At 33.2% G+C, this 12,962-nt stretch overlaps 1 protein-coding gene across 4 annotated transcripts in view; it reads right to left on the bottom strand.

Moving 5' to 3' along the window:
* The window catches only part of TEX9 (testis expressed 9), an 80,338-nt gene that overhangs the window by 46,183 nt on the left and 21,193 nt on the right, over window positions 1–12,962 (bottom strand). For all 4 annotated transcript variants that reach the window (XM_059371978.1, XM_059371980.1, XM_059371979.1 and 1 more), the window contains exons 8-9: window positions 12,445–12,527; window positions 11,860–12,033 (exon numbers count right to left, since the gene is read on the bottom strand). In XM_059371978.1, the coding sequence (XP_059227961.1) occupies window positions 11,860–12,033; window positions 12,445–12,527 (257 nt within the window). The remainder of the gene's footprint in view (window positions 1–11,859; window positions 12,034–12,444; window positions 12,528–12,962) is intronic.

Below are 12,962 nucleotides of genomic sequence, written 5' to 3'. Positions count from 1 at the left end.
TTTTTTTTGTAATATTTAACTCACTCTTCTTTGCATCCCCTACAGTGCCTAGTACAGAGCCTTATATACAACAGATATTCAATAAATATCATGGAATTGAAATGATGCAGTTAAAAATACAGTTGTCTGTTTTCTTCTTCTATAATTTTTTTTTTTCCTCCTGGCTGTATCACTGTGTTTTATTTGAAAACTGATCTCCCTGGCCCTAAATAATTAAGGGCAAAACAAAACAAAACACAACAAAACACATGCTGCTCTTTATGTGGGTTTTTAAACAAATCAAACTGTGTATGAATACCATCTGCTATCACCAGCCTTCTTCACAGCTTTGTGGGTGGTAGCTACAGTAAGAGCAAGCTTGATTTATCTCACTGTTCACATGGAAAGGGCAGAGATTCTCATTAGCTACAAAGTCCACAGTTCTAGCTGCCTCATTTTAGCCTCCACCCATAAGAATAGGAAAATAAATCTTTGCCCTTCTCTTTCCTGCTGGTGACTTTGTAACCTACTTCGTAGAAAAATGAAAACCATCCAACACCACATTATGTTCTTCTATCCATTAATCAACATGGCCCCCTTCTTGGGAGAAGTGAAAAAGAAAAAAGATAAGCATTAGAAAAGTAAAATACAAAATAAAGTATTCCCATATGAGCAAACCCACTAAGGAAAGGGAAAACCTCACCAAAAAACTTGAAAACATTTCTGTTTTCAATCACACTCAAGTACTTTTTACAAAGCGCAAACAAGATACCAATATTTTTTATGAGAGAGGTTATAAACTGAAAATAATAAAGTAAATCTATTGTTAACAAAAAAAATTAAGCAGTCTACGTGTTGTTAGAGAAAACTTTTAGGAAAGATTTCAAGCCCTGAATTTTAAATTAGCTTTAAAAGAAAAATCTAGATCGCCTAAAGAAATTAAAATCTCACTTTAAAACTTAAATCCTATGAGATGCAATGAGAAATAACTTGCCATTCTCTCTTAACTTTCAAAGCATTCATAAGGAACTGTGAGAAGGCAAGAACAGACAGAGCTATGTATCAGTAGCCACAGCACTGACAAAATGATAGCAAACGCTTTAAGAGTAACACAAATTGCCACAGTAATTCAGAAGAGGAATAACCAGATGAGAACAAATAAGTGATCGGAAATTCTAGAAATAAGTGGCTAAGGTACAAAAAGCAATAAACTTGGACTCAGAGAACCTATGAGCTGTGGTAGACAGTTTCTGCATCTGAAATTGGTAGTAATGAGATCTATACCTAATTACTTATTCATATTTATCGAGGATTTACTATGTGCCAGGTACCATTCTACATGAACGATGGGCACACAAAATTAAGAATTTATATAAAATGGGCGCCTGGGTGGCTCAGTGGGTTAAGCCGCTGCCTTCGGCTCAGGTCATGATCTCAGGGTCCTGGGATCGAGGCCCGCATCGGGCTCTCTGCTCAGCAGGGAGCCTGCTTCCCTCTCTCTCTCTCTGCCTGCCTCTCCATCTACTTAAAATCTTAAAAAAAAGAATATATATAATAGATAATTAAGTAGTACACCATGAAATGTAAGCTGGGGGAGAAGGGAATAAAGAACAGGGGAGAGGTGCAGATCTATGTAATAAAAACATATGACTACACACAACTATCATATGTATGTGATAGCAATTTGTAAACTATATAATATTAATCAAAGATAAGGGCCACTAATATCATGGCTTTGCAGGATACATATAATAAAAAATTTAAAAGCTTTCTTTGCAAGATAAAGACCTGAAGAAATTAACAAAATGCTTTTGAGGAGTTTTGCTACAGAAACAAAAAAGAACAAAAGCATCTTTAGGAAATGATACAAACCTCAATTTTAACTGGAGTGAAAGATAAAAAGAGAGCAGACTTTTTTGTGTGTGTGAGTTACTAATGATAAGCATTGTGTGACATAACCCATGGTTAGAGAAACTTGTGGAATGTACCTACTGACTTTAATTTGACCAAAAACAAAACAAAACAAAACAAATCAGAGATTAAGGATTCTACCCATTATGAAACAGTAAGAACCTAACATAAAACCACATTGTAAACAACCAAAAAAATAGTCAAAACATGTAAAATAACTATTTAGAGATAAAGGAAGATAATAGAATTATGAATCCTGAGAGAAGAGAAATAAATGGAGTAGTCCTACAATCATCCCAGCGCTCTGCCTGGAGGCAATATCCACACTGTGGGTATGAGGAGGAGAAAAGAGCCAAGTCTGCCAAGCTGAGGAAATAACGATGGAAGCTGGAGAAGACTGAGGCAGCTGGAATTCTAAGAAGAGTTCAAAGGAGGAGGAACTCCATTAGGAGAGAGCTTTAGGAATCTACACAGGATATCCTTAGTATACTGAGAACTAGGTCTCACCTAGTGACTACTCTAGACACACCCAAGCCAAACTTAAAAACAGGCCTCAATGGGACTAAACTGGCAAAAAAAATGACTTGTTTTCAAAGAGCACATTAAACACAGATACTCAACAATACAATATTCACAATGTCTAGTATCCTGTATAAAATCACTAACTAAACCAAGCAGCAGAAAAATGTGATTGATATCCAGAAGAAATATTCAACAGAAGCAAATCCATAAATGAGAAATACAATGGATCCAGCAGACAAGACAGTCAAAACAGCTATTTTAATTATATATATTAATATAATGAGGACATAAATTAAGAATATAAAAAAGAATCAAATGGAACTTCTACAGATGAATACTATATCAAAATGAACACTTCACTTGGTTAAGAGTATACTACCCACTGCAAAGAAAAGATCAGTAAGGGTGCCTGGGTGGCTCAGCGGCTTAAAGCCTCTGCCTTTGGCTCAGGTCATGATCCCAGGGTCCTGGGACGGAGACCCGCGTGGGGCTCTCTGGCCTCTCTGCCTGCTTGTGATCTCTGTGTCAAATAAATAAATAAATAAATAAAATCTTTAAAAAAAAAAAAAAAAAGATCAGTGGACTACTGAGGACAGCAATAGAAATTATTCAAATAAAAAATATAAAGAAAAAAGAGCTAAGAACATCAGTGACCTAATGTCACTGATATATTATCAGTGGGATAATATCAAGTATTCTAACAAAAGTATAGCTTAAGTTACAGATTGGGGGAGGGAAAGACAGGGTACAGAAAAAATACTGCAAGAAATAATGGTCAAAATTTTCCAAATTTGATGAACACTTATAAACCCACAGATTCAAAAAGTTCAACAAACTTCAAGCAGAATAAACACTTCCTACACAAAACTGAGAAAACACATCATTATGAAATTGCTGGAAACAAGTAACAAAGAGAATGTCTTAAAAACAAAGATAAAAGACATAAAAATGGAAGGGTAGAAAGAAAAGAATTACTGTGAGCTTTCTGTCAGAAATGACATAACCCAGAGGACAATGGGATGATATCTTTAAAATACTAAAAGAAGACAAACTCTGAATTGATAATTCTGTATCTAGTAGAAAATATCCTTTAAAAATTTAAGGGGACCCAAACACACACAATTGCATCTGAAACTGGTGAATGATGATGCTACCAATGAAGGAAACTGAGTGTAGGGTCCACAGGACCTCTATTTTTGCAGCTTTTGTGAATCTGTAATTTTCAAAATAAAAAAAAATTAATAAGGAACAGTCTTTTTTCAAAGAAACAAAAACAAGGAATCAGTGACTAGCAAACTGGCACTACAAGGATTGAATGGGTAGTTATTTCAAGCAGGCATATAGAAAAACAGATCTAAAGAATGAAGAATACCAGAAATGGCAAATATAAAAGGCATTTCATATGTTAAGCTCTTTAAAATATAACTATTTAAAGAAATATTGGGGTAAGACCTCAATGTGAGGCAGGAATCCACCAAAACCCTTGAGAAGAACACAGGCAGCAACCTCTTTGACCTCAGCTACAGCAACTTCTTCCTAGAAACATCGCCAAAGGTCAGTGAACAAGGGCAAAAATGAACCACTGGGACTTCATCAAGATCAAAAGATTTTGCACAGCAAAGGAAACAGTCAACAAAATCAAAACACAACCGCCAGAATGGGAAAAGATATTTGCAAATGATATATCAGATAAATTCCAAAATCTATAAAGAACTTATCAAACTCAACACCCAAGAAGAAATAATCCAACCAAGAAATGCACATACTTGTGGAACATAAGAAATAACATGGAGGACATTAGAAGAAGGAAAGGAAAAGTGAATTGGGGGAATCGGAGCAGGAGATGAACCATGAGAAACAAACTGAGGGTTTTAAAGGGGAGGAGTTTGGGGGATGAGTGATCCTGGTGGTGGGTATTAAGGAGGGCACGTATGCATGGAGCACTGGGTGTTGTACATAAACAACGCATCTTGGAACACTGCATCAAAAACTAAGATACATCATTAAAAATAATGATGTATTTTATGGTGCCAAAAATAACACATAGACACACACACAAAGAAATGCACAGAAGACATGAACAGACATTTCTGCAAAGATGACAACCAAATGGCCAACAGACACATGAAAAAGTACTCAATATCACTAGGCATCAGGGAAAAACAAATCAAAACCACTGTGAGATACCACCTCACACCAGTAAGAATGGCTAAAATTAACAAGCCAGGAAATAACAGGTGTTGTCGAGGATGCAGAGAAAGGAGAACCTTCCTACATTGTTAGTGGGAATGCAAGCTGGTGCAGCCACTCTGAAAAACAGTATGGAGGTTCCTTAAGAAATTGAAAATAGAGCTACCCTACGACCCAGCAATTGCACTACTGGGCATTTACCCCAAAGATACAAATGTAGTGATCTGAAGGGGCATGCACCCCAATATCTATAGCAGCAATGTCCACAATAGCCAAACTATGGAAAGAGCCTAGATGTCCATCAACAAATGAATGGATAATGATGTGGTATATATATATACAATGGAATACCATCAAAAAACTGAAATCTTGCCATTTGCAATGACATGGATGTAACTAGAGAGTATTATGCTAAGTGAAATTAGTCAGTCAGAGAAAGACAATTATCATATGATCTCTCTGATATGAGGAATTTGAGAGGCAGGGCAGGTGTGGGGAGAAGGGAGGGAAAAATGAAACAAGGTGGAACTAGGGAGGTAGACAAACCATGAGACTCTTAATCTCGGGAAACAAACTGAGAGTTGCTGGAGGGGAGGGTTAGGGAGGGATAAGGTGGCTGGGAGATGGACACTGGGGAGGGTATGTGCTATGGTGAGTGCTGTGAACTGTTTTAAGACTGATGATTCACAGACCTGTACCCCTGAAGCAAATAATACATTATAATGTTAATAAAAAAATAAAAAATAAAATAAAAATAAAATAAATACAAATTTTAAAAAACAGAATACTAACCCTGAAGTCAGGTTGAATTTACAGCCATAATATCTATCTTTGGATTTGGTTTTATGTTTTTACCCTTGATTTATGTGCATGCCTTCCTCAGCATCCCATATCTCAAGCAACATAAATGTATTAAAGTAATGAATTGAGAAAAAAAAAAGTAAAAGCATAAAGGAAAAGAGGCAGAAACAAAATATACTGTTGTGAGGGTCTTATATGTGAAAGAATATAACATGATTTGAAGGTAGACTGTGATATGGTAAGTATGCTTTTTGTGTTTTATATAATTTATGCATGTAAAAATGTTTTACGTTTTTTGAGTTAAATATATCATAAAAATATAAGAGACATAGCCAACAGTGGAGAAAAAAATGAAATACTAAAGAAATATTCAATTCAGAATCGGAAAAAAGTAACAAAGAACAGTTAGAAAAAAACAAGAAACAAACAGCAAGATGATAAATTTAAATAAGAACATCAAAAATTGCATTAATATGATTGGTCTAAAAACATGCCAATAAGAGAGAGAGACCATCAAAGTAGATGAAAAACCAACACCCAATTTATACACTGGCTAAAATAAACCCATTGTCAATATAAAGGCAGATGAAGAGTAGAAAGTTGGAAAAAGATATACCAAGCAAACATGAAGCACAATAAAGCTGGAATTCCTACACTGATATCGGACAAAGCAAGCAGATTCTGGAACAAGGAATGTTATTAGAGATTTTTTAAAAAGTATTTTGTAATTATAAAGACGTGTTAATCAAAAACACTATAATCCCAAATGTGCAGGCATTCAAAACAGAGACTAAAAATACATCTGAAAGAGAAATAGACAAATCCACAATTCTTGTCAGAGATTATAGCACCAGCACCTACCTCTCTAAATAACTGACAGAACACTTGAACAACACTATCAACATATTTGCCCTAATATTTATAGAACACTCCATCCAACACAGCATACTATATATTCTTTTCAAATTACATGAAGTATTCACCAAAAGAGGCCAAATGCTGGCCTGTAAAACTGGTGAAGACAAATTTTAAAAGAATGAAATCATAAAATGTAGGTTCTCATACCACAGAATTAAATTAGAAATTAACAGAAAGACATGAAAAATCCCCAATTATTTAGAAATTTAAAAATGTACTTCTAAATAATCTAAAAGTTCAAGAAAAATCATGAAGAAAATTAGAAAACACTCTGAACTTAATAAAAATAAAAAAGACAACATCAAAATTTATGGAATACAGATAAAGCAGCACTTAGAGGAAAATTTATAGCTTTAAAATGCTTATGTAAGAAGAAAAGTAGAAAATCAGTTGTCTAAACTTCTGTCTTAAGAATCCTGAAACAAGGGGCACCTGGGTGGCTCAGTGGATTGAGCCTCTGCCTTTGGCTCAGGTCATGATCTCAGGGTCCTAGGATCCAGTCCTGCATCAGGCACTCTGCTCGGCGGGGAGCCTGCTTCCTTCTCTCTCTCTCTGCCTGCCTCTCTGCCTACTTGTGATCTCTGTCTGTCAAATAAATAAATAAAATCTTAAAAAAAAAAAAGAATTCTGAAATTAAATTAATCCCAAATAAGAATTAAGGAAATGCTAAAGGGTAGAAATCAATGAAATAGAAAACTGACAAAAAGAGCCCAGAAAAGTCAATGAAGCTAAATGCTAACTCATAGAAAAGAGAAATTATTAATATCAAGAGTGAGATAGGTGTCATTAGAACAGATAACACAGGCATTATAAATATAATAAGGGAATATTAAGGACAAATGTATACCAATAAATTTGATAACTAAAATGAGATGGAAAAATTTCTTAAGAAACACAAATTGCCAAAACTAACTCAAACAGTAATAAAAAATCAAAATAGACTCATCCACTAAATAAACTGATCATTAGAATCCTTCCAAAAAGAAAACTCCACTCCACATGGTTTTATTGAATGATCACGTGTATCAAACTATAGATCAATGAACATATAAATCAATGTAGCAGAATAGTCTAGAAATAGACTCACATATATGTTCAATTCATTTTCTACACAGGTGCCATGGTAATTAAATTGAGAAAGACTAGTATTGTCAACAAATGCTGATTGTATGAAAAATACAATAAATTTTGATCTTTATTCTCATGCCATATAAACAAAATTAACTTAAAATAGATTACAGATTTATTCATGTACTATATATATGTATACAAACACACACACATACATAAAGGCTAAAACCATAAAGCTCCTGTAAGAATACATGAAGATTTTCTCTCATGGGGTGGGCAAAGATTTCTTGAATAAGATGAAAAAAGCACAAACTAGAAATAAAGTAAAATAAAATATTGGAGTTCATCAAAATTTAAAACTCTTTTGAAAAACACTGTCAAGAAAATAAAAAAAAGCCAAGTATGATTGGAAGAAACTATTCACTATATATATTCTAGCAGAAGAGTTATAGAAGGAAATATAATTAAGTCCTACCTCAACTCAATACATTTTTAAATGGGCAAAAGGTTTGAACAGACAAAAGAAGATATATGCATGGCCAATATGCATATGAAAAGATGCTCAAGACCAATAGTTATAAAGGAAATACAAATTAAAATAATAATGACATACTAATCTAGCTAAAATGGTTTAATGGTAAAAATTGAAAAGACTGACAATACCAAGTGCTAATGAAGACACAGACTAACTGGAACTCTCATATATTGCTGATGGGAATGAAGAATGGTACAATTACTTTGGAAGAGTTTAGCAGTTTCTTATTAAGTTAAACATATACTTTCCGTTATACCCAGAAATCAGGAGTGATGTTGGATGTCCCTGTACAAAAACATGTATCTATATAAAAATTTGTATATGAAAATTCATAGTGGCTTTATTTCTAATAGTCCAAAGTTAAAAACAGCTCAAATGCCTACCAAAAAATAAAGTACATCTATAAACAAACACTACTCAGTAATATAAGGGAATGAACCACAAAATATGCAACGTTAACAAATATCAAAATCATTAGGCTGAACAAAAGAAGCCAGCCATAAAAAAGTATATACTTATGATTCCATCTAAATGAAGTTCTAGAACAGGGAAAACTAGTCTGTAATGAAGGAATGCAGATCACTGGTTGCGCCATGGTTGGAGGTTGCAGAATTAGGGGAAGGGAGATAAAGGAAATTTTGGGGAAGTGATAGAAATTCTATCTTGATTGCAGTGGTGGTTATAAGGATACACTATTTTGTCAAAGCTCAATGAACTGTACAATTAAAACAAGTATATTTAATTGTATTTATTTCTCAGAAAAGTTTTAACTGAAAAACAAAATTCAAGGCTGAAATAAAATGTTTTCTGTTTTTACGTTTTAGAAATAACTCCACCTGTTAGTATAATATGTATAGTAATTTTTCAGATAGTTGGCTTTTATAGGTTTATAGAAGTAGTTCCATCAAACTCAAGCTCTGTTTTGCATTTCTATCAATTGTACATTGAGGTTTGTTTTTAGAGATATATAGTGAGCAGAATTAGCAAAAAAAAAAAAAGATTCATTCTTGAGTTCCACACAACCCATGAGAGTTGTTAGACCTCTCTTCCTGGTAGGTAGATAAGGATTCAGATGAGAAGTTCAGAGCTAATGAAAGTCATAAAAATCTTCAGATAGTCAATGTATCATAACAGCTTAGAATGCTCACTGAATCAAAGGTTTCAAATATTTAACTCTAAACAGCCTGTGTGTTTAAGACACTTAATTTTGAGAGCCTGGAGAAAGAGTCTACATGATTTGTAGGAAGAACAGAGACTTTGGAGTCAGACGAACATGGTTTGAATCTTATTCTGCCACTACCTGTATGACCCTGGGCACTTTGTTTCACCTCTCAGACTCAGTTTCTTTTCTGTAAAATGTTTTGCCTGACACATAGTACTAAAAAAAAAAAAAGTTAGTTTCTTTTCTGCCCACACAAAGGTAGAGTTATAATCAATGTAGTCTTTTGGGAACATTAATCTATCGCTAGAGTACAAGATACAATGGGTAAGGAAAAAAGAGAGGACATAAAATAACCAGTGAGGAGGATTCAGAAACAAGATAATAGCCTGAATCAAGAAGGGACAATGGAAATTGAAAAGAAAAAATAAATGCAAAACATTTGAAGAATGCATAGGTTGGATATAAAGGCCAGGAACAAGAAGAGAAAGATGTAGGTAAGGTTTCAAGATTATGTTAAATGGCAATGATGAGATGACCAGAAACTTGGTAGCATGTTGACAAATGATAAAGTATCATAAAAAATAAAAACAATGGTTTCCCAGATACAACAATTTTTTCCTTAGAACACTTGTCTATATTTTTTAGACCGACATATGAACCACATAATATGAATCACATATGTAATTTTAAATTTTCTAGCAGATACTTTAAAAAGAAACAAGTAAAATTTTAATACTATACTTCACTTATCCCAATATATCCAAAATATTTTAGTATGTAATCAATATAAAAATACTTTTTTAATTCTTCATTAAGACTTCAAAGTCTGATATTTACTTGAAACTTACAGCATGCTACAATTTGGACTAGTCACATACAGTGTGCTACCAACTTGGACAGTACTGACTTACACTATTAGATACTATAATTATTTGATTTCCAGATATATAGGTACTCAAAATGTGGTATATCCATCAATGTTACACTATTCAGTAATGAAAAGGAATAAACTACAACATGGATTACCTCAACTGCCTTATACAAGTGAAAAAAACAGACTCAAAAGCCTGTTGATTCTATGTGATTCTATTCACATTACATGCTGGAAAAGACCAAAATGTAAGAACAAAAACCAGATCAGAGGTTGCTTTGGACTGGAAGTAGGAGGAAGACTTGACTAAATTCACAAGGGAATTCTTAGGGATGGTGGAACTGTTCTGTATCTCAATTATGGTGACAGTTAAATAACTATTTGTTGAGACTCACAGAACTGTATACTTAAAATGGGTGATTTACTATACACAAATTTTATCTCAATAAAGCCAATGTTAAGAAATTTATTATCAGAGATAATGCTAATTATACAAGACCAAAATGGTCAGAAACATACTTTTTCATGAACATGCTAAAGAAAAATACAGTAACGATGGCAAAATTTCTTACTCCTTAAGTCTCTTATATGGTATTTTTATCATAAGTCTTACAAAGTAATACTGTACAGTATGTTTTGTTTTTATTATCTCAATGGTACATTAATATAAGTTTTTTAATGAGACAGCTTATTTAAAATATATTATCCAGTTAGATTTGACACCAAAAGCACAAACAACCGAAGAAAAATTAGATACACTAGATTTCAAAATTTAAAAATTTTGTGCTTCAAAGGACACTGTAAAGAAAATGAAGAGACAACCCTAATAATAGGAGAGGTATTTAGAAATCATATATGTGATAAGAGACTTGTATTTAAAATATATTAAAAAACATTTACTACTCAGTAATTTAAAAATTCCAATTTAAACAGTGGGCAGAGAATTTGATCAGACATTCTCCAAAGAAGATATACAAATGGCCAATAAACATATGAAAAGATGCTCAATATCTTTAGTTATCAGAGAAATGCAAATCAAAATGATTCAACCACCTCACATGGGCTATAACCAAAAAGATAATCTAACATGTGTTAGTAAGAATGTATAGAAAATGGAATCCTTGCACACTACTGGTGGAAATGTACAAATCATACAGCTAGTTGGAAAATAGTCAACAATTTTTCAAAAGGTTAAACACAGGGTTACTATATGATTCAATGATTCTACTCTAAGGTATATACCCAAGACAAATGAAAACATATGTCCACACAAAAACTTGTATGTTAATGTTCACAGAAGCATTATTCAAAATAGCCAAAAAGTGGAAATGACAGAAATGTCCATCAACTGATAAACAGATGCTTTATATCCATATAAGGGAATATTACTTTATAAAAAAGAATGAAGTATTGATATGTACTACGACATGGGTGAACCTCAAAAACATTCTTAAAAGATGTCAGTCACAAAATACCTCATATCATATGATTCTACACATAGCATGTCCACGTGTCCAAAAGAGGCAAATCTACCAACAGAAAACAGATTAGAAGTTGCCTAGAGCCGGAGGGGACTGAGAGAAGACTGGGGGGTACAGTGGCTAAAGGGTATGGAGTGTCTTTTTTGGGGTGATGAAAATGTTCTAAGACTCATCATGGTGACAGCTACATAGTCCTTGAATATATTAGAAGCCACCGAACTGTATATTTCAAAAAGGTGATTCATACTGCATGTGAACTGTATTTCAATAAAGCTATTAAAAATATTCTTATAGGTGAAAGACTTTTTAGTAAATATTAACAAAATAACTGAACAAAAGTGGTGCCCACACAAACATGTAACTTCAATGTTTTATAGTATATTTAACATTAGGTCCAGAAAGCAAGCAAAATTATTACCTTTTCTACTGAAGACAGCTGTTGCTGTAATCCATCACATTTTTTATTCAGCTCTTCAAAAAGAGTTTTATATTTTTCTGTTTGAGACTGTTGCAAATTAATTGTTCGTTGCTGTCTCACACGATCTTCTTCAAAGTTTTTTATTTGAGACTTTAAATCCTGAATTTCATTTTCCTATATGTAGGAAATTATAGATTATATGAAAAAATGCAAAAGGTTTGGTATCACAACATAAAGCAGAAAACAAAATGGAGCGTCATATGATTTGAGATATTTATATACACTCCACAAAGAAAAACAAACTGCATTCCATTTTCATCCTCAAAAACGGAAGTCAGATGTTTTATTTTTATTTAATAGCTTACATTTGTAAATCTTATACAGAAAATTCTAACTGCTAACAAGTATTTAACTCTAGCTCAGAGAAAAATTCAACATCTCAAAATAGAATAAAATTCAGTATTTACATACAATTAATTCAAAATTTAACTGTAAATTACATCTCAATGAATACATTTTAAAAATAATTGAAACTGCTCCTAAAAATCTTTGAATATTAGAGAATTTATTTTGAGAGGTTTTTACCTTTTTATTGCATTCATATACAACATTATCCAATTCTTCCTGCATAACACGGAGTTTGGCCTTTAGAAATCTGTTCTGGGCTTCTGCAGATTTAAATAATTACATTTATTGTCTTTCACTGAATTTAAGATCAATTGCAAGACAGACCATTATTTTATGAGGAAAAACTGTGGAAGATGGGGAATTTATCAGGAGATCCCTCTCTGCGAACACTAAAGACACTAAACACCCATACTATAAAGATAAATGAAAAACAAATCCACCCAACAGAGAGGAACTGTTCACATCTCAGCCTGAAACTGAGTAAAGAAAGAAAAAAACAACCAAAAACTCTCCTGAGAATCTGAACCACAATCCAGTACTCACATTAAGTCTGCAGATTCAATGTGTACTTTACCAACATGATTCAAAATACCTCAGTCAGAATTTAAAGGGGTTTCAGGCTGGTAATGTCCCTAGGTGTTTGGCAGAAACAAATATAAAACCTCTCTAGCAAAACTCAACTTCAATCTCAGCCA

The sequence above is a fragment of the Mustela nigripes genome, chromosome 13 (assembly GCF_022355385.1).
Source record: "Mustela nigripes isolate SB6536 chromosome 13, MUSNIG.SB6536, whole genome shotgun sequence".
Classification (NCBI taxonomy): domain Eukaryota; kingdom Metazoa; phylum Chordata; class Mammalia; order Carnivora; family Mustelidae; genus Mustela; species Mustela nigripes.
This window is presented reverse-complemented; position numbering and strand designations above follow the sequence as displayed.